We start from the raw sequence: 21808 nt of genomic DNA, 5'->3' as shown, positions 1-21808 counted from the left end.
TGGTTTTGGGGTGTTTTGGGCGTGTTTTTTGGGTGTTTTTCAGGCTTTTTTTGGCGTTTCTGGGTGTTTTTAGGGGGTTTTTGGGGTGTGTTTTGGGTGTTTTTTTGGTGTTTCTGGGTGGTTTTGGGGTTTTTTTGGGTGTTTCTGGGGTTTTTGGGGTGTTTGGGGGGTGTTTTGGGGGTGGTTTTCGGGTGTTTTTTGGTGTTTCTGGGGTGTTTGGGTGTTTCTGGGTGTTTTTCATTTTTTTTGGTGTTTCTGGGTGTTTTGGGGTTGTTTTTTGGTGTTTCTGGGGTGGTTTTAGGGTGTTTTTCTGGGTGTTTTTTGTGTATTTCGGGGCTGGTTTTGGGGTGTTTTTCGGGTGTTTTTTTGGTGTTTCTGAGTGGTTTTGGGGTTTTTTTTGGGTGTTTCTGGGGTTTTTGGGGTGTGTTTTGGGTGTTTCTAGGGTGTTTTTTTGGTGTTTTGGGTGTTTTTTTAGCGTTTTTGGGGTGTTTTGGGTGTTTCTGGGGTGTTTTTTGGGTGTTTTGTGGGTGATTCTGGGGTGGGTTTTGGGGTGTTTTTTGAGTGTTTCAGGGCTGGTTTTTGGGGTGCTTTTTGGTGTTTCTGGGGTGTTTCTGGGGTGTTTTTGGGAGTTTCTGGGTGGTTTTGGGGTGTTTTTGGTGGTTTGGGGTTGTTCTTTGGCATTTCTGGGTTGTTTTTTGGTGTTTCAGGGCTGTTTTTCGGGTGTTTTTCAGGTGTTTTATTTTGTGTTTCTGGGGTGGTTTTCTGGGTGTTTCTGAGGTGGTTTTTTAGTGTTTCTGGGTGTTTTGGGGGGTGTTTTGGGTGTTTTTTGGGTGTTCTTTTAGTGTTTTTTGGTGTTTCTGGGTGTTTTTTTGGTGTTTTTTGGGTGCTTTTAGGTGTTCTGGGGTGGTTTTGGGGGTGTTTTTAGGTTTTTTTTGGTGTTTTGGGGGTGGTTTGGGATGTTTCTGGGGTGTTTTTAGGTGTTTCTGGGTGGTTTTGGGGTGTTTTTGGTGTTTTTTGGGTGTTTTGGGGGTGTTTTTAGGTGTTTCTGGGTGTTTTGGGGGTGTTTTTGGTGGTTTTTGGGTGTTTTGGGGTGTTTCTGGGGCGTTTTTAGGTGTTTCTGGGTGGTTTTGGGGTGGTTTTGGTGTTTCTGGGGTGTTTTTAGGTGTTCTGGGGTGGTTTGGGGGTGTTTTTAGGGTTTTTTTGGTGTTTTGGGGTGTTTTGGGGGTGTTTTTGGGAGTTTCTGGGTGGTTTTGGGGTGTTTTTGGTGGTTTTTGGGTGTTTTGGGGGTGTTTTTAGGTGTTTTGGGGGTGCTTTGGGGGTGTTTTTGGTGGTTTTTGAGAGTTTTGGGGTGTTTCTGGGGCGTTTTTAGGTGTTTCTGGGTGGTTCTGGGGTGTTTTTGGTGGTTTTTGGGTGTTTTTAGGTGTTTCTGGGTGGTTTTGGGGTGGTTTTGGTGTTTTTTTGGTGTTTCTGGGGTGTTTTTAGGTGTTCTGGGGTGGTTTTTGGGGTGTTTTTAGGTTTTTTTTGGTGTTTTGGGGTGTTTTGGGGGTGTTTTGGGATGTTTCTGGCGTGTTTTTAGGTGTTTCTGGGTGGTTTTGGGGTGTTTTTGGTGGTTTTTGGGTGTTTTAGGGGTGTTTTGGGATGTTTCTGGCGTGTTTTTGGGGTGTTTTTGGTGTCTTTTGGGTGTTTTGGGGTGTTTCTGGGGCGTTTTTAGGTGTTTCTGGGTGGTTTTGGGGTGGTTTTGGTGGTTTTTGGGTGTTTCTGGGGTGTTTTTAGGTGTTCTGGGGTGGTTTTGGGGGTGTTTTTAGGTTTTTTTTGGTGTTTTGGGGTGTTTTGGGGGTGGTTTTGGGTGTTTCTGGGTGTTTTGGGGGTGGTTTTGGTGGTTTTTGAGTGTTTTGGCGTGTTTCTGGGGCGTTTTTAGGTGTTTCTGGGTGGTTTTGGGGTGGCTTTGGTGGTTTTTGGGTGTTTTGGGGGTGTTTTTAGGTGTTTCTGGGTGTTTTTGGGGTGTTTTTGGTGGTTTTTGGGTGTTTTGGGGTGTTTCTGGGGCGTTTTTAGGTGTTTCTGGGTGGTTTTGGGGTGGTTTTGGTGTTTCTGGGGTGTTTTTAGGTGTTCTGGGGTGGTTTTGGGGGTGTTTTTAGGGGTTTTTTTGGTGTTTTGGGGTGTTTTGGGGGTGTTTTTGGGAGTTTCTGGGTGGTTTTGGGGTGTTTTTGGTGGTTTTTGGGTGTTTTGGGGGTGTTTTTAGGTGTTTTGGGGGTGCTTTGGGGGTGTTTTTGGTGGTTTTTGAGAGTTTTGGGGTGTTTCTGGGGGTGTTTTTAGGTGTTTCTGGGTGGTTCTGGGGTGTTTTTGGTGGTTTTTGGGTGTTTTTAGGTGTTTCTGGGTGTTTTTGGGGTGTTTTTGGTGGTTTTTGGGTGTTTCTGGGGTGTTTTTAGGTGTTCTGGGGTGGTTTTGGGGGTGTTTTTAGGTTTTTTTTGGTGTTTTGGGGTGTTTTGGGGGTGTTTTGGGATGTTTCTGGCGTGTTTTTAGGTGTTTCTGGGTGGTTTTGGGGTGTTTTTGGTGGTTTTTGGGTGTTTTAGGGGTGTTTCGGGATGTTTCTGGCGTGTTTTTGGGGTGTTTTTGGTGTCTTTTGGGTGTTTTGGGGTGTTTCTGGGGCGTTTTTAGGTGTTTCTGGGTGGTTTTGGGGTGGTTTTGGTGGTTTTTGGGTGTTTCTGGGGTGTTTTTAGGTGTTCTGGGGTGGTTTTGGGGGTGTTTTTAGGTTTTTTTGGTGTTTTGGGGTGTTTTGGGGGTGGTTTTGGGTGTTTCTGGGTGTTTTGGGGGTGGTTTTGGTGGTTTTTGAGTGTTTTGGGGTGTTTCTGGGGCGTTTTTAGGTGTTTCTGGGTGGTTTTGGGGTGGCTTTGGTGGTTTTTGGGTGTTTTGGGGGTGTTTTTAGGTGTTTCTGGGTGGTTTTGGGGTGTTTTTGGTGGTTTTTGAGTGTTTTGGGGTGTTTCTGGGGCGTTTTTAGGTATTTCTGGGTGGTTTTGGGGTGGTTTTGGTGGTTTTTGGGTGTTTCTGGGGTGTTTTTAGGTGTTCTGGGGTGGATTTGGGGGTGTTTTTAGGGTTTTTTTGGTGTTTTGGGGTGTTTTGGGGGCGTTTTTAGGTGTCTCCTGGCGGTTTTGGGGTGGTTTTGGTGGTTTTTGGGTGTTTTGGGGGTGTTTTTAGGTGTTTTGGGGGTGTTTTTGGGGTGTTTTTGGTGGTTTTTGAGTGTTTTTAGGTGTTTCTGGGTGGTTTTTAGGTGTTTCTGGGTGGTTCTGGGGTGGTTTTGGGGGTGTTTTTAGTTTTTTTTTGGTGTTTTGGGGTGTTTTGGGGGTGTTTTTAGGTGTTTCTGGGTGGTTTTTGGGTGTTTTGGGGGTGTTTTTAGGTGTTTCTGGGTGTTTTCGGGGTGTTTTTGGGTGTTTTAGGGGTGTTTTGGGGTGTTTCTGGGGTGTTTTTAGGTGTTTCTGGGTGGTTTTGGTGGTTTTTGGGTGTTTTGGGGGTGTTTTTAGGTGTTTCTGGGTGTTTTTGGGGTGTTTTTGGTGGTTTTTGAGTGTTTTGGGGTGTTTCTGGGGCGTTTTTAGGTGTTTCTGGGTGGTTTTGGGGTGGTTTTGGTGCTTTTTGGGTGTTTTGGGGGTGTTTTTAGGTGTTTCTGGGTGGTTTTGGGGTGTTTCTGGTGGTTTTTGGGTGTTTTGGGGGTGTTTTTAGGTGTTTCTGGGTGTTTTTGGGGTGTTTTTGGTGGTTTTTGGGTGTTTCTGGGGTGTTTTTAGGTGTTCTGGGGTGGTTTTGGGGGTGTTTTTAGGTTTTTTTTGGTGTTTTTGGGTGTTTCTGGGGTGTTTTTGGGAGTTTCTGGGTGGTTTTGGGGTGTTTTTGGTGTTTTTTGGGTGTTTTGGGGGTGTTTTTAGGTGTTTTGGGGGTGTTTTTGGGGTGTTTTTGGTGGTTTTTGGGTGTTTTGGGGTGTTTCTGGGGCGTTTTTAGGTGTTTCTGGGTGGTTTTGGGGTGGTTTTGGTGGTTTTTGGGTGTTTCCTGGGTGTTTTTAGGTGTTCTGGGGTGGTTTTTGGGTTGTTTTTAGGTTTTTTTTGGTGTTTTGGGGTGTTTTGGGGGTGTTTCTGGGGTGTTTTTAGGTGTTTCTGGGTGGTTCTGGGGTGTTTTTGGTGGTTTTTGCGTGTTTTGGGGGTGTTTTTAGGTGTTTCTGGGTGGTTTTTGGGTGTTTCTGGGGTGTTTATAGGTGTTCTGGGGTGGTTTTGGGGGTGTTTTTAGGTGTTTTTTGGTGTTTTGGGGTGTTTTGGGGGTGTTTTTGGGTGTTTCTGGGTGTTTTGGGGGTGTTTTTGGGGTGTTTTTGGGTGTTTTGGGGTGTTTCTGGGGCGTTTTTAGGTGTTTCTGGGTGTTTTTGGGGTGTTTTTGGTGGTTTTTGGGTGTTTCTGGGGTGTTTTTAGGTGTTCTGGGGTGTTTTTTGGGGTGTTTTTAGGTGTTTTTTGGTGATTTTGGGCGTTTTTGGCGCAGGCCGAGATCTACCGTGCGGACTTTGCGGCGGAGCGGGCGGCGCGCGAGCAGCTCCACGCGCAGCGGGACGCGCTGCAGGAGGCGCTGAGCGCCCTGCGGGCCCAGCTGGACGCGCGCAATGCCGGCAGGTCGGGACACCCCGAAAAACCCCCGAAACGCCCCAAAACGGCCCGAAACGCCCCAAAAACGGCCTAAAACGGCCAAAAAACCCCCAAACCGGCCCGAAACGCCCCAAAAATGGCCCGAAACGCCCCAAAAACGGCCTGAAATGCCCCAAAAACGGCCTGAAACGGCCAAAAAAAAACCCCAAAACGGCCTGAAACGCCCCAAAAATGGCCCGAAACGCCCCAAAAACCCCCAAAACGCCCCAAAAATGGCCCGAAACGCCCCAAAAACGACCTGAAACGCCCCAAAAACCCCCCAAATCGCCCCCAGAAACCCCCCAAATTGCCCCAAAAAACCCCAAAACGCCCCAAAAACGGCTCTAAACGCCCCCAGAAACCCCAAAAACCGCCCTAAAACGGCCAAAATCGCCCCAAAAAACCCTGAAACGCCCCAAAAAACCCCAAATCGCCCCAAAAACGGCCGTAAACACCCCCAGAAACCCCCAAATCGCCCCCAAAACCCCCAAATCACCCCAAAAACGGCCCTAAATGCCCCCAGAAACCCACCAGATCACCCCAAAAACCCCCCAAACCGCCCCAAAAACGGCCCAAAACGCCCCCAAAACCCCCCAAATTGCCCTAAAACCCCCAAACTGCCCCAAAAACAGCCCTAAACGCCCCCAGAAACCCCCCAAATCGCCCCAAAATCCCCCAAACCGCCCCAAAAATGGCCCAAAACACCCCCAAAACGCCCCAAAACCAGCCCAAAACGGCCCAAAAACCCCGAAAGTCGCCCCCAGAAACCCCCCAAATCGCCCCAAAAAACCCCGAAACGCCCCAAAAACGGCCCAAAACGCCCCCAGAAACCCACAAAACGCCCCAAAAACGGCCCGAAATGGCCCAAAACCAGCCCGAAACGCCCCAAAAATGGCCCAAAACGCCCCAAAAACCCCCCAAATTGCCCCCAAAACCCCCCAAAATCACCCCAAAACCAGCCCAAATAGGCCCAAAAACCCCCCAAATTGCCCCCAAAACCCCCAAACCACCCCAAAAACGGCCCAAAACACCCCAAGAAACCCCCCAAATCGCCCCAAAAACCCCCGAAACGCCCCGAAAACGGCCCGAAACACCCCCAGAAACCCCCCAAAACCGACCCCAGAACCCCCAAAATCATCCCCAAAATAGAACCCCCCAAAATAGACCCAAACCATCCCAAAAATGGCCCCAAACCACCCCAAAATGGCCCTAAAACACCCCAAAAATGGCCCAAAAACACCCTAAAACTGACCCTGGAACCCCCCAAAATCATTCCTAAAATATAACCCCCAAAAATAGACCAAAACCACCCCAAAAATGGCCCAAAATGCCCCAAAAACGACCCAAAACCCACCCCAGAACCCCCAAAATCATCCCCAAAATAGAACCCCCAAAAATAGACCCAAACCACCCCAAAAATGGCCCCAAAACACCCCAAAACTGACGCCAGAACCCCCAAAATCATCCCCCAAAATCCTCCCCCCCAAATCCCCCCAAAATACCCAAAACCCCCAAAATCCTCCAAATCCCCCCAAAATACCCCAAACCCCCCCAAAATACCCCAAAATCCTCCCCCAAACCCCCCCCAAATCCCCAAAAATACCCCAAAACCCCCCAAAATACCCCAAAATACCCCAAAACCCCCCCAAATCCTCCCCCAAAAGCCCCCAAAATACCCCAAACCCCCCAAAATCCTCAAAAATACCCCCAAATCCTCCCCCCTAATCACCCAAAAATACCCAAAAATCCTCCCCCAAACCCCCCAAAATCCTCCCCCAACCCCCCCCCCAAACCCCCCCAAGCCCCCCCGACCCCCCCAACCCCTCGGGGGTGTCACCGGGGCCCCCAAAACCCCCAATTCTCCCCCAAAATCCCCCCCCAGGCAGCGCATGGAGGAGCTTCAGCAGCGCCACTCGACGCCCGGTGAGCCCCAAAACCGCCCCTTTTCACCCCATTTTCCCCCCGGGTTGGGGGCGGGGGGACCCGGGGCCACCCCCCTGTGTCCCCCAATGTCCCCCAATGTCCCCCCCAGGTCCCATTTTTGGGGGGTCCCGCCCCCAACAGGCGGAGGAACAGCCGGACCTTTGCTGCCCCAAGTGTCAGTACCGGGCGCCCGACATGGACACCCTGCAGATCCACGTCACCGAGTGCATCGAGTGACCCAAAATCGTCCCGTTTCGCCCCAAAACGTGGCCCCCGCGCCGGGGGGGCGACCCCCGCGGGGGGGGCAATAAAGTGCTTCTTTTGGAATTGGTGGAAATGAGTTGAAATGGGGGGAAATGGGGGTTTGGTGGGGGGTGGGGAATGACCCAAAATTGCCCGGATTTGATCCAGATTTGACCCAAAATCACCCAGATTTGACCCAAAATTGCACAGATATTACCCAAAATCGCCCAGATTTGATCCAAAATTGCCCGGATTTGATGCGAAATCGCCCAGATTTGACCCAAAATCACACAGATTTGATCCAAAATTGCCCGGATTTGATGCGAAATCGCCCAGATTTGACCCAAAATCACACAGATTTGACCCAAAATTTCACGGATTTGACCCAAAATCACCCGGATTTGACTCAAAATTGCCTGGATTTGACCCAAAATCATCCAGATTTGACCCGAAATCACCCAGATTTGACCCAAAATTGCACGGATATTACCCAAAATGGCCCAGATTTGTCCCAAAATCGCCCAATTTGACCCAAAATAGCCCAGATTTGACCCCAAATCGCCCGGATTTGACCCAAAATTGCCCGGATTTGACTCAGAATTGCGCGGATTTGACCCAGATTTGACCCAAAATCGCCCAGATTTGACCCAAAATTGCATGGATTTGGCCCAAAATCGCCCGGATTTGACCCAAAATGAGGCGATTTTGGCGCCATTTTCACCCTGCAGATCCACGTCACCGAGTGCATCGAGTGACCCAAAACCGCCGCCTTTCGCCCCAAAACGTGGCCCCCGCGCCGGGGGGGGCGACCCCCGCGGGGGGGGCAATAAAGTGCTTCTTTTGGAATTGGTGGAAATGAGTTGAAATGGGGGGAAGTGGGGGGAAAATGGGGGTTTGGTGGGGGGGGGTGGGGGGGGAATGACCCAGATTTGACCCAAATTCACCTGGATTTGACACAAAATCGCACAGATTTGACCCAAAATCGCCCGGATTTGATCCAAAATTGCCCAATTTGATCCAAAATCACCCGGATTTGGCCCAAAATTGCCCAGATATGACCCAAAATCGCCCGGATTTGACCCAAAATCACTCAGATTTGACCCAAAATCGCCCGGATTTGACCCAAAATCACACAGATTTGACCCAAATTCGCCTGGATTTGACACAAAATTGCCCAGATTTGACCCAAAATTGCCCAGATTTGACCCCGAATTGCCCAGATTTGACACCAAATCACCCAGATTTGACCCAAAATTGCCCAGATTTGACCCAAAATCGCCCGGATTTGATCCAAAATCGCCCGGATTGGACCCAAAATTGCCCAGGTTTGACTCAAAATTGCCCGGATTTGAGCCAAAATCGCCCAGATTTGACCCAAAATCACCCAGATTTGACCCAAAATTGCACAGATTTGACCCCAAATTGCCCGGATTTGACACAAAATCGCCCAGATTTGACCCAAAATGAGGCCATTTGGCACCATTTTGACCATTTTGGGGGAGGATTTGGGGGGTTTGGGGGCTTTTTGGGGGGGGGTTGGGGCAGGATTTTTGGGGGCAATTTTGGGGTTTTAGGGGCTGGTTTTGGGGAAGATTTGGGGGTCACTTTATTGATATTTCCCACATCAGTTGCTTTTTGTCCATTTTCCTCCATTCTATCATCAAATCGAGGTTAAACCCCCCCCAGGCCCCCTATGGCCCCTATAGGTCCCCCCCAATACACATAAAGACAAGAGTGCGCGTGGGGAATTAAAATCCTTTATTGTCTCGGCACCAAAATCCACAGAAATGACATAAAAACGGGGGTTGGGGGGGACGCGTAGGATGGGGGGGGGAGGGGGGAATGTATAGGATGCGGGGGGGACATATAGAATCTAGAGGGGGCCCCTTGGAGAGCCCAGTGAAAGCCACAGCGTGATTCTGCCTATAGCGGGGTGGGGGGACCCAGGCGTCCGGGAGGGACCCAGGCGTCCGGGGAGGGGACCCAGGCGTCCGGGAGAAGGGATCCAGGCGTCCGGGAGAAGGGACCCAGGCGTCCGGGAGGGACCCAGGCGTCCGGGGAGGGGACCCAGGCGTCCGGGAGAAGGGATCCAGGCGTCCGGGAGGGACCCAGGCGTCCGGGAGAAAGACCCAGGCGTCCGGGAGAAGGGACCCAGGCGTCCGGGGAGGGGACCCAGGCGTCCGGGAGAAGGGATCCAGGCGTCCGGGAGAAGGGATCCAGGCGTCCGGGAGAAGGGACCCAGGTGTCCGGGGGGACACAGGAGTCCTTGAGAGGGACCCAGGCGTCCGGGGAGGGACCCAGGCGTCCGGGAGAGGGACCCAGGCGTCCGGGGGTTCACTGCTCATTAGGGTTGGGGTTGGCGTCCGGGTACTTGGTGAGGTCAAAGGTCAACACTTTGCTGATGACACAATCACCTTGCTGGGACACACACACCCCCCGTAATTAGCCCCAGGGTCATTAATTACCCCCCCATGTGTTAATTACCCCCCCCCCGGTATTTTCTCACCTCGGGGTAGACGCCGATGAGACTTTGGGCCTTGGTGTAAAATTCCTCCTTGAGGGAGATGACGATGGCCTGGAAATTGGCGGCCGATTGCTCCTTGATGTAATTGGCCACCTGCGGGGACCCCAAAACACGTCAGGGGACCCCGAAACGCATCGGGGGACCCCAAAAATGGGGTTGGGGGGGTCAAAAATGGGGGGGACGCCCCAAAAATGGGGTTTGGGGGGGAGGAAATGTCACCCCGGGGCAGCGGGATTGGAGAGACCAGGGGGAAGTGGCACCTAAAAGGGGCCAAAAATGGGGGGGACACCCCAAAAATGGGGGGGACACCCCAAAAATGGGGGGAGGGACCCTAAAAATGGGTCGGGGGACCCTAAAAATGGGGTTGGGGGGGTCAAAAATGGGGGGGGACGCCCCAAAAATGGGGGGGACACCCTAAAAATGGGTCGGGAAACCCCAAAAATGGGTTGGGGGGGGTCAAAAATGGGGGGGACACCCCAAAAATGGGAGGGGACACCCCAAAAATGGGGGGAGGGACCCTAAAAAGGGGTCGGGGGACCCCAAAAATGGGGTTGGGGGGGTCAAAAATGGGGGGGACGCCCCAAAAATGGGGGGGGACACCCTAAAAATGGGGGGAGGGACCCTAAAAAGGGGTCGGGGACGCCAAAAATGGGTTGGAGGACCCCAAAAATGGGGAGGACGCCCCAAAAATGGGGGGAGGGACCCTAAAAATGGGTCGGGGGACCCCAAAAATGGGGTTGGGGGGGTCAAAAATGGGGGGACACCCCAAAAAGGGATCGGGGGACCCCAAAAATGGGTTGGGGAACCCCAAAAATGGGGTTGGGGGGGTCAAAAATGGGGGGGGACAGCCTAAAAATGGGGGGGGACACCCTAAAAATGGGTTGGGGACCCTAAAAATGGGAGGGGGACACTAAATGGTCCCCAAAATTGCGACCTGAGGCTCAAAGAAATGGCCCCAACTCGTCACGTTTGACCCCAAAAATGGACCCAAAGAGGCCAAAACCCTCTTGGGGACCCCCCCCCCCCCCCCCCCAAATATCCATAGGGACCCCCAAAAGTCCTGGGGACCCCCAGAAGTCCTAGGGACCCCCCCCAAAATTATTGGGACCCCCCTTAAAATTATTGGGACGCCCCCCCAAATCCCTGCAAAATGAATCACTGGGACCCCCTCAAATTACCGTAAAACCCCAAAAAGAATCTCTGGGGACCCCCCAAAAAATCCTGGGGACCCCCCCAATGATCTTGGGGACCCCCCAGAATCCTGGGGACCCCCTAAAATTATTGGGACCCCCCCAAAATTATTGGGACCCCTCCCCCAAATCCCTGCAAAATGAATCACTGGGACCCCTAAAATTACCGTAAAAACCCTAAAAAGTCTCTGGGGGCCCCCAAAAATTCCTGGGACCCCCCCAGAATCCTGGGGACCCCCCAAAATTATTGGGGACCCCCCAAAATCACTGGGACCCCTCCCCCAAATCCCTGCAAAATGAATCACTGGGACCCCTAAAATTACCGTAAAACCCCTAAAAAGTCTCTGGGGACCCCCAAAAAATCCTGGGGACCCCCCAAAAGATCTTGGGGACCCCCCAAAATTATTGGGGACCCCCCAGAATTCTGAGGACCCCTTAAAATTATTAGGACCTCCCCCCCCCAAAATCCCTGCAAAATGAATCACTGGGACCCCCTAAAATTACCGTAAAACCCTAAAAAGTCTCTGGGGGCCCCCGAAAATCTCTGGGGACCCCCAAAACCCCTCAGGGCCCCCCCAAAATCCTTGGGCCCCCCCAACCGCACCTTCCCGATGTTGGTGTTGTCGAGCGCGGCGTCGATCTCGTCCAGGACGAAGAACGGGGCCGGTTTGTAACTGCGAGAACCGGGTGGAAAATGGGGTGAAACGGCTGGAAAAGGGGTCGGGGAGGGGGGGGACACCCCAAAAATCATGGGGGGCCCCCTGACCTGTGGATGGCGAAGAGGAGGGCGAGCGCGGCCACGGTTTTCTCGCCCCCCGACAGGTTGTCCATGGGCCGGAAGCGCTTGCCGGGGGCCACGCAGTTGTAGTTGATGCCGTCCAGGTACGGCTCCTCGGGGTTCTCGGGGCCCAGGAACGCCTGCGGGACAACGGGGACATTGGGGACATTGGGGACATTGGGGACGATGGGGGTGATGGGGACATTGGGGACGATGGGGGCGATGGGGACATTGGGGACGATGGGGGCGATGGGGGCGATGGGGACATTGGGGGCGATGGGGACGATGGGGGCGATGGGGGCGATGGGGACATTGGGGACGATGGGGACGTTGGGGATGATGGGGGCGATGGGGTGATTTGGGACATTGGGGACAATGGGGACATTGGGGACGTTGGGGGCGATGGGGGCAATGGGGGCAATGGGGGCAATGGGGGCAATGGGGACATTGGGGGCGATGGGGACAATGGGGACAATGGGGACATTGGGGGCAATGGGGTGATTTGGGACATTGGGGGCAATGGGGACATTGGGACAATGGGGACGTTGGGGGCGATGGGGACATTGGGGACGATGGGGACAATGGGGACAGTGGGGACATGTGGGAGGGAGATACAGGGGGAAATTGGGGGGAATGGGGCTCCTCGGGGTTCTCGGGGCCCAGGAACGCCTGGGGGGCAATGGGGACATTGGGGACGATGGGGACGATGGGGACAATGGGGACATTGGGGGCAATGGGGACAGTGGGGACAGTGGGGACAATGGGGACAGTGGGGATGATGGGGACGATGGGGACGATGGGGACGATGGGGACAATGGGGACATTGGGGGCAATGGGGACAATGGGGACAGTGGGGACAATGGGGACAGTGGGGACGATGGGGACGATGGGGACGATGGGGACGATGGGGACGATGGGGACATTGGGGACGTTGGGGACAATGGGGACAGTGGGGACGATGGGGACAATGGGGACAATGGGGACAATGGGGACAATGGGGACAATGGGGATGTTGGGGACATTGGGGGACATTGGGAGGGGGATGTGGGGTTGTTGGGGGACGTGGGAGGGAGACATGGGGGAAAATGGGGCTCCTCGGGGTTCTTGGGACCCAGGAACGCCTGGGGGACAATGGGGACAATGGGGACGATGGGGACGATGGGGACATTGGGGACAATGGGGACATTGGGGACAATGGGGACATTGGGGACATATGGGAGGGAGACATGGTGGGAAATGGGGCTCCTCGGGGTTCTCGGGACCCAGGAACGCCTGGGGGACGTTGGGGACATTGGGGACGATGGGGACGATGGGGACGATGGGGATGATGGGGACATTGGGGACATTGGGGACATTGGGGGACATGGGGAGGGGGCTGTGGGGTCAGCGAGTGTGCAAACCCTCATGTGAAGCCCAAACCCTCGTGCAAAGCCCCATGTGAGGCTCAGACCCTCGTGCGAGACTCAGCCCCTCGTGCAAAGCCCCGTGCGAGGCCCAAACCCTCGTGCAAATCATTGTGCAAGGCCAGGGATGATCATCCCAGACCTGGTTTGAGGTTGGGGTGACCAGACCAAGGCCGGGGGTGACGGTTCGAACCCCCGTGCGAGGCCCAAACCCTCGTGCAAACCCTCGTGTGAGGCCCAAACCCTCGTGCAAATCATTGTGCAAAGCCCAAACCCTCGTGCAAACCCCCGTGCGAGGCCCAAACCCTCGTGCAAACGCTCGTGCAAGGTCAGGGATGATCATCCCAGACCTGGTTTGAGGTTGGGGTGACCAGACCAAGGCCGAGGGGTGACGGTTCGAACCCCCGTGCGAGGCCCAAACCCTCGTGCAAACCCTCGTGTGAGGCCCAAACCCTCGTGCAAACCCTCGTGTGAGGCCCAAACCCTCGTACAAACCCCCGTGCGAGGCCCAAACCCTCATGCAAATCATTGTGCAAAGCCCAAACCCTCGTGCAAACCCTTGTGCGAGGCCCAAACCCTCGTGCAAACCCTTGTGCGAGGCCTGAACCCTTGTGCAAACGCTCGTGCAAGGCCAGGGATGATCATCCCAGACCTGGTTTGAGCTTGGGGTGACCAGACCAAGGCCGGGGGTGACGGTTCAAACCCTCGTGTGAGGCTCAGACTCTCGTGCAAGCCCTCGTGCAAGGTCAGGGGTGATGGTGCAAGGCCAGGGATGATCATCCCAGACCTGGTTTGAGGTTGGGGTGACCAGACCAAGGCCGGGGGTGACGGTTCGAACCCCCGTGCGAGGCTCAGACCCTCGTGCGAGACCCAAACCCTCGTGCGAGATCAGGGATGATGGTGCAAGGCCAGGAATAATCATCCCAGACCTGGTTTGAGGTTGGGGTGACCAGACCAAGGCTGGGGGTGACGGTTCAAACCCTCGTGCGAGACCCAAACCCTCGTGCAAACCCTCGTGCGAGGCCCCGCGCGGTACCTGGGCGCTGCTGTTGCGCGACAGGGCCTTGTAGATCTCGTCGATGTTGGTGGCCACGGACTCGAAGCAGGCGTTGAAGCGGTCGAAACGCTCCTTCTTCATCTGCTCAAACGCCTGCTTGGCCTTCTTGGCGCGCTTGCGGGCGGCCTCGAACTCTGCGCGGGGACACGGGGACGGTGGGGACAACGGGGCACTGGGGACACCCCTGGGGACATTGGGGACACCCCTGGGGACATTGGGGACACCCCTGGGGACATTGGGGGCACCCCTGGGGAGAGCCCTGGGACACTGGGGGCACCCCTGGGGACACTGGGGACACTGGGGACACTCCTGGGGACATTGGGAATACCCCTGGGGAGAGCCCTGGAACACTGGAGGCACCCTTGGGGACATTGGGGACACCCCTGGGGACAATGGGGACACTGGGGACACCCCTGGGGAGAGCCCTGGGACACTGGGGACACCCCTGGGGACATTGGGGACACCCCTGGGGAGAGCCCTGGGACACTGGAGGCACCCCTGGGGACATTGGGGACACTGGGGACACCCCTGGGGACACTGGGGACACCCCTGGGGACATTGGGACACCCCTGGGGACATTGGGGACACCCCTGGGGAGAGCCCTGGAACACTGGGGACAACCCTGGGGACATTGGGGACACCCCTGGGGAGAGCCCTGGGACACTGGGGACACCCCTGGGGACATTGGGGGCACCCCTGGGGAGAGCCCTGGGGACATTGGGGACACCCCTGGGGAGAGCCCTGGGACACTGGGGACACCCCTGGGACATTGGGGACACCCCTGGGGAGAGCCCTGGGACACTGGGGACACCCCTGGGACATTGGGGACAACCCTGGGGAGAGCCCTGGGACACTGGGGACACCCCTGGGGACAATGGGGACAATGGGGACACCCCTGGGGACATTGGGGACAACCCTGGGGAGAGCCCTGGGACACTGGAGGCACCCTTGGGGACATTGGGGACACTGGGGACACCCCTGGGACATTGGGGACACCCCTGGGGAGAGCCCTGGGACACTGGGGACACCCCTGGGGACATTGCGGACACCCCTGGGACACCATGTGTCCCTGCTGTCCCCCCACGTCCCCAGGTGTCCCCAAATGTCCCCAAGTGTCCCCCACTGTCTGACGTCTCCCGGAACTTGTCTCTGACGCTGTCCAGCTTCTCCATGGCTTCCAGTGTCCCCATGTCCCCCTGTGTCCCCACGTCCCCCCACCTCCCCAGGTGTCCCCAGGTGTCCCCAAACGTCCCCAGGTGTCCCCTCACCATCCGAGGTCTCCTGGAACTTGTCCCTGACGCTCTCCAGCTTCTCCATGGCCTTCATGTTGGGGGCGGCGATGCGCTGCAGGACGCTCTGCTGCTCCGTCAGCCGCTGCTGCAGCTGGTTCATCTCCTGCCGGATCTCCTCCTCCGCCTGCGCGTCCTGGGGGCGGGGACAGACAGGGGGCGGGGCTTGAGGGGGCGGGGCCTTGGGGGCGGGGCGGCTCAAACCTCTCTCCCCATTAAAAGTGCTTTAGTCCCCCCATGACCCTTTAGCCCTGCCTACCAGCTCTTAGCCCCACCCACCAGCCCTTGGCCCCGCCCAAGAGGCACTTAGCCCCGCCCACCGGCCCTTGGCCCCGCCCAAGAGGCACTTAGCCCCGCCCACCAGCCCTTAGCCCCGCCCAAGAGGCCTTAGCCCCGCCCAAGAGGCACTTAGCCCCTCCCACACACCCCCAGTCCTCCTGCAGCCCCTCCAAGTGTCCATCCAGCATTAGCCCCGCCCACCGGGTCCCTGACTCCACCCACCAGGTCCCTAGCCCCACCCATGCCCCCCCCGCTATAGCCCCTTCAAACCTGCCCCTTAAGGGGTGTGGCTTTGGGCAAGGGGGCGGGGCTTCAGGGGTGTGGCTAACAAGTCACACCCCCAGGGCAGTAGGGGGCAGGACCTGGCATGCTAATGAAAAGGGGGTGTGGCTTGATATGCTAATTAGAAAGGGACAACACTCCATATGCTAATGAGAAAGGGGTGGGGCCACTTGGTCCTACAGGGATGGTGGTGGGTGGGGCCTTGGGGATAAGTGCAGGAGTGTGGGGACTGGGCGGAGCCTGAAGGAGTGGGAGGGGCTAGTGGGAGGGGATGAAGCTCTTGTGGGTGGGGCTAGTGGGATGTGGGAGGGGCTGAAGCTCTTGTGGGTGGGGCTAATGGGGCATGGGTGGGGCTAAAGGCTCTGTGGGTGGGGCTAAAGTGCATGTGGGGGGGCCAAAGGTCTTGTGGGTGGGGTTAAGGGGATGTGGGAGGGGCCAGCGTTAAAGGGCCAGCGCACCTTGAGCTCCTCGGGCAGGTCGCTGTAGTCGATCTCGATCAGGGCCTCCCGCGCGTACAGGCTGGACGTTCGCTGCGAGCTGCTCACCGGCTCCTCCCCGGCCGCGCCGCCCTTTGGGAGGGGACAAAGGGGGGTCAGCGGGGTCCCCAAAGCCCCGCCCCTTCCAGCCCCGCCCCCCCAGAGGCCCCGCCCACCTCCTCCTGGCTGATGTCGTCCATGGTGCCCTTGGAGAGGGGCAGCTTGATGTCCTGCATCTTGCAGGCCTGCAGCAGGTTGTGGCGGTCGCTGCGCTTCTGCTCCAGCTTCGTCTCGATGGCCGTCACCTCCTTCTGCAGGTGGGTCATCTCCCTGGGGGGCGGGGACAAACGCAGGGGAGGGGTCAGGCACATGGAGCCCCGCCCACAGGGCTCCAAGCCCCGCCCATGGGCGCTTAGCCCCGCCCGCAAGCTCTACAGCCCCTCTCATGGACCCTTAGCACAAGAGCTTTAACTCCTCCCACATCCCACTAACCCCACCCACAAGAGCTTTAGCCCCTCCCACACCCCATTAACCACACCCACAAGACCTTTGACAACCCCACATGCACTTTAGCCCCACCCACAGAGCCTTTAGCCCCACCCACAAGAGCTTCAGCCCCTCCCACACCCCACTAACCCCACCCACAAGAGCTTTAGCCCCTCCCACATCCCCTTAACCCCACCCACAAGACCTTTGCCCCCCCCACATGCACTTTAGCCCCACCCACAGAGCCTTTAGCCCCACCCATGCCCCACTAGCCCCACCCACAAGAGCTTCAGCCCCTCCCACATCCCACTAGCCCCACCCACAAGAGCTTCAGCCCCTCCCACATCCCACTAGCCCCACCCACAAGAGCTTCAGCTCCTCCCACACCCCACTAACCCCACCTACAAGAGCTTTAGCCCCTCCCACAACAGCTTTAGTCCCTCCCATGCCCCTTTAGCTCCACCCCCTTCCTTAGCCCCACCCCACAGGCCCCACCCACCGGCCCCGCCCTCACTTGTTGGCCCCGCCCAGCTTCTTGCGGATCTCGTCCATCTCGTGGTTCTTGTCGTTCACCTCCGACTTCTTGGCCAGGTGCTGGTTCTTGAGGTCCTGCAGCTGCGCCATCGTCTCGTCGATGATCTTCATGTGCCGCTGCTCCTCCTGCCGACCACGCCCGTCAGCCCCGCCCACGCAAGCCCCGCCCCTTCCCCGCCCACACCCCAACCCCCCCCAAAAACCCCCAAACCTTCTTGAGCTTCTCGATCTCGGCCTCGTCCTTGCGCACGCTCTGCTCCCACATCAGCACCTTCTCCTGGTCCTCCCGCAGCTGGTTGCGTTCGAAATCCAGCTGGATGCCCAAGCGCGTCTTCTGGTTCTCAAACTCCAGCCTGGGGAGGGGTCCCCAAAATTTTAGGGGGGTCCCTGAATTATTAGTGGGTGCCCAAGGGGACAGTGGTTGCCCCAGGGAGGCAACATCTACCCCAGGGCATCAGGGGGTGCCCAAGGGGACAGTGGTTGCCCCAGGGAGGCAACGTCTACCCCAGGGCATCAGGGGGTGCCCAAGGGGACAGTGGTTGCCCCAGGGAGGCAACGTCTACCCCAGGGCATCAGGGGGTGCCCAAGGGGACGGTGGTTGCCCCAGGGAGGTGACGTCTACCCCAGGGGCAGATGAGGTGACATCAAACCCCCCCATGTTTGGGGGTTCCCCACCTTCATTTTTGGGGTCCCCTGGGGGATCTGGGGGTGTCCCCCCCTCACCTTTTCTTGGCGATCTCATTCTGCCTCTTGACCTTCTCCTCCTCGAACTCGCGGATGTTCCTGACCCCGATTTCGCGGCAAAACTCCTCAAAAACCTCGTCCTCCACCTGGGGGGGGGATGTCAGACCCATAGGGACCCCCCAAAACCTGTGGGTCCCCCCACAGCCCCGCCAAAGAAACCCACCTGGTTCATCTTCTCCTTCAGGTCCTTCATCTCCCGCTCCCGCCCTTGGATGATTCTTTTAATATCGTTAATCCGAGGCCCAAAATTGGCCAATTCGCTCTCCAGTTTCGATTTTTCCTGGGGGGAAAAGCGGGGGGGTAGAAACTCCCCTGTAATGCCCTGGGGTAGATGTCGTCTCCCTGGGGCAACCACTGTCCCCTTGGGCACCCCCTGATGCCCTGGGGTAGATGGTACCTCCCTGGGGCAACCACGGTCCCCTTGGGCACCCCCTGATGCCCTGGGGTAGACGTCACCTCCCTGGGGCAACCACCATCCCCTTGGCGACCCCCTAAGGGCAGAACTGCCCCCACAAAGGGCAGAATTAAGGCGGAAAAGGGCCGGGGCGGCACCTGGAGGTTGAGGGCGAGGTGCCGGGTCTTGGTCTGCTCCAGGTCGCTCTGGGAGTACTTGAGGCGCATCTGGAGCCCGTGGGCCTGGGACTGGACCTGGCGCAGCTCGGCCTCCTTGCGCTTGGCCTTCATCTGCTCCTGTGGGAACCACAGCAGCGGGGGTTGGGGGGAAATACGGGGGGGTGGGAAAAGGGGAGAGTTGGAGAGGGAGGTTTGGGGGAAGAAGAAGAAGAAGTTTTGGGGGAAGAAGAAGAAGAAGTTTTGGGGGAAGAGGAAGAGGAAGAAGAAGAAGAAGAAGAAGAAGAAGAAGTTTTGGGGAAAGAAAAAAAGTTTTGGGGGAAGAAAAAGAAGAAGAAGAAGTTTGGGAGGAAGAAGAAGAAGAAGTAGTTTTGGGGGAAGAGGAAGAAGTAGTTTTGGGGGAAGAGGAAGAAGTAGTTTTGGGGGAAGAGGAAGAAGTAGTTTGGGAGGAAGAACAAGTAGTTTGGGAGGAAGAACAAGTAGTTTTGGGGGAAGAAGAAGAAGAAGGAGAAGAAAAAGGAGAAGAAGGCGAAGAAGGCGAAGAAGGCGAAGAAGGCGAAGAAGGAGAAGAAGGAGAAGAAGAAGTAGTTTTGGGGGAAGAAGAAGTAGTTTGGGAGGAAGGAGAAGAAGAAGAACAAGAAGAAGTAGTTTTGGGGCTGAAGAAGAAGTTTTGGGGGAACAAGAAGTTTTGGGGGAACAAGAAGTTTTGGGATGAAGGTGGAGAAGTTTTGGGGTGAAGAAGGAGGAGTTTGGGGGTGAAGAAGGAGGAGTTTGGGGTGAAGAAGGAGTTTGGGGTGAAGAAGGAGTTTGGGGTGAAGAAGGAGGAGTTTGGGGGTGAAGAAGGAGTTTGGGGGTGAAGAAGGAGTTTGGGGGTGAAGAAGGAGTTTGGGGGTGAAGAAGGAGGAGGTTGGGGTGAAGAAGAAGTTTGGGGGTGAAGAAGGAGGAGTTTGGGGTGAAGAAGGAGTTTGGGGGTGAAGAAGGAGTTTGGGGGTGAAGAAGGAGTTTGGGGTGAAGAAGGAGGAGTTTGGGGTGAAGAAGAAGTTTGGGGTGAAGAAGGAGTTTGGGGTGAAGAAGGAGTTTGGGGTGAAGAAGGAGAAGTTTGGGGGTGAAGAAGAAGAAGGAGTTTGGGGGTGAAGAAGAAGTTTGGGGGTGAAGAAGGAGTTTGGGGTGAAGAAGGAGTTTGGGGTGAAGAAGGAGTTTGGGGTGAAGAAGGAGTTTGGGGTGAAGAAGGAGAAGTCTTGGGGTGAAGGTGAAGAAGTTTGAGGGTGAAGGTGAAGAAGTTTGAGGGTGAAGGTGAAGAAGTTTGGGGGTGAAGAAGTTTGGGGGTGAAGAATGAGGGTTTTGGGGGGAAGGAGGGTTTTGGGGGGAAGGGGTTTGGGGGGAAGGGGTTTGGGGTCCCCCGGGGTGTGTGGCCCCAAACCTTGAGCTCCTCGGTGAGCCGCTCCTTCTTCTCCTTGAGCTTGTCCACGGCCTTCTCGTCCCAGCGCCGCGCCTTGGCCTTCAGGTCGCTGGCGCCCCCCGAGATCACCCCCGACTTCTGGAACAGCGTCCCGTCCAGCGCCACCGTCTGCGGGACACGGACGTCACCGAACGGTCACCGCAACGGTCACCGCAACACCAGAAATGGGGAGCGGGCCGCTGGGGGGGCTTGGGGGGGATTCTGGGGGGATTCTGGGGGGATTTGGGGGATTTGAAGGGGATTTGGGGGGCAATTTGGGGGGATTTCCAGTGGGATTGGGGGGATTTTCAGTGGAATTTTCAGTGGGATTGGGGGGGATTTTCAGTGCAATTTGGGGGAATTTTCAATGCAATTTTCAGTGGAATTTGGGGGAATTTTCAGTGCAATTTTCAGTGGAATTTTGGGGGATTTTCAGTGGAATTGGGGGGGATTTTCAGTGGAATTTTCAGTGCAATTTGGGGGGATTTTCAGTGGAATTGGGGGATTTTCAGTGGAATTTGGGGGAATTTTCAGTGCAATTTTCAGTGGAATTTTGGGGGATTTTCAGTGGAATTGGGGGGGATTTTCAGTGGAATTTTCAGTGCAATTTGGGGGGATTTTCAGTGGAATTGGGGGATTTTCAGTGCAATTTGGGGGAATTTTCAATGCAATTTTCAGTGGAATTTGGGGGAATTTTCAGTGCAATTTTCAGTGGAATTTGGGGGGATATCAGTGGAATTTGGGGGATATCAGCACAATTTCCAGTGGAATTTTGGGGGGATATCAGCACAATTTCCAGTGGAATTTGGGGGGATATCAGTGGAATTTGGGGGGATATCAGCGCAATTTCCAGTGGAATTTGGGGGGATATCAGCGCAATTTCCAGTGGAATTTTGGGGGGATATCAGTGGAATTTGGGGGGATATCAGCGCAATTTCCAGTGGAATTTGGGGGGATATCAGCACAATTTCCAGTGGAATTTTGGGGGGATATCAGTGGAATTTGGGGGGATATCAGCGCAATTTCCAGTGGAATTTGGGGGGATATCAGCACAATTTCCAGTGGAATTTGGGGGGATATCAGCACAATTTCCAGTGGAATTTGGGGGGATATCAGTGGAATTTGGGGGGATATCAGCGCAATTTCCAGTGGAATTTGGGGGGATATCAGCACAATTTCCAGTGGAATTTGGGGGGATATCAGTGGAATTTGGGGGGATATCAGCACAATTTCCAGTGGAATTTTGGGGGGATATCAGCACAATTTCCAGTGGAATTTGGGGGGATATCAGTGGAATTTGGGGGGATATCAGCACAATTTCCAGTGGAATTTGGGGGGATATCAGCGCAATTTCCAGTGGAATTTTGGGGGATATCAGCACAATTTCCAGTGGAATTTGGGGGATATCAGTGGAATTTGGGGGGATATCAGCACAATTTCCAGTGGAATTTGGGGGGGATATCAGCACAATTTCCAGTGGAATTTGGGGGGGATATCAGCACAATTTCCAGTGGAATTTGGGGGGATATCAGCGCAATTTCCAGTGGAATTTGGGGGATATCAGCGCAATTTCCAGTGGAATTTGGGGGGATATCAGCGGCATCTCCGCGGGCCGGGGCCAGTTTTGGGGTCCCACCTTGTGGCGCTGGTGCCCCCCGAAGGCGATGCGGCGCGCGTCCTCCACGTTGTCGCAGACCAGCGCGTTGCCGCAGGCGTACTGCAGCGCCTTCTTGATGTGGGGGGGCTCGTAGCGGATCACGTCGATCACCAGCTTGGCCCCCTTCAGCTCCCGCAGCTTCTCGTCCGTCGGCTTCACCTGGGGGGGGGAAAAGAGGTTCAGGGGGGGTGCCCGAAACTCACGGCGGGGGCAGAAGGAGCATAAGGTTCAATAGGGAGGCCCAAAAGGCAGGGGAGGGGGCTGGACCACAAGGGGGTCAATGGGGACC

General features: G+C 55.7%; 2 protein-coding genes across 4 annotated transcripts in view; one reads left to right on the top strand and one right to left on the bottom strand.

The window, feature by feature from the left end:
• The window catches only part of IKBKG (inhibitor of nuclear factor kappa B kinase regulatory subunit gamma), a 28710-nt gene extending 21820 nt beyond the window's left edge, over nt 1–6890 (top strand). For all 3 annotated transcript variants that reach the window (XM_082076675.1, XM_082076673.1, XM_082076674.1), the window contains 3 exons: nt 4507–4634; nt 6529–6569; nt 6679–6890. In XM_082076675.1, coding sequence (XP_081932801.1) covers nt 4507–4634; nt 6529–6569; nt 6679–6806 — 297 coding nt within the window. In that variant the 3' untranslated portion in view covers nt 6807–6890. The remainder of the gene's footprint in view (nt 1–4506; nt 4635–6528; nt 6570–6678) is intronic.
• Nucleotides 6891–8553: 1663 nt separating this feature from the next.
• Nucleotides 8554–21678, bottom strand: SMC1A (structural maintenance of chromosomes 1A; the record flags this gene model as incomplete). Its single annotated transcript, XM_082076676.1, has 15 exons — nt 8554–9230; nt 9319–9429; nt 11131–11200; nt 11293–11444; nt 13744–13898; nt 15033–15189; nt 16073–16183; nt 16267–16420; nt 17091–17236; nt 17322–17463; nt 17834–17940; nt 18018–18134; nt 18407–18544; nt 19845–19991; nt 21499–21678. Coding segments are annotated over 15 exons (1971 nt in total), but the record flags the coding sequence as incomplete, so codon positions are not given.
• Nucleotides 21679–21808: the final 130 nt, after the last annotated feature.

Source organism: Streptopelia decaocto (genome assembly GCF_964273445.1).
Source record: "Streptopelia decaocto genome assembly, contig: HAP1_SCAFFOLD_652, whole genome shotgun sequence".
Taxonomy (NCBI): Eukaryota; Metazoa; Chordata; class Aves; order Columbiformes; family Columbidae; genus Streptopelia; species Streptopelia decaocto.
This window is presented reverse-complemented; position numbering and strand designations above follow the sequence as displayed.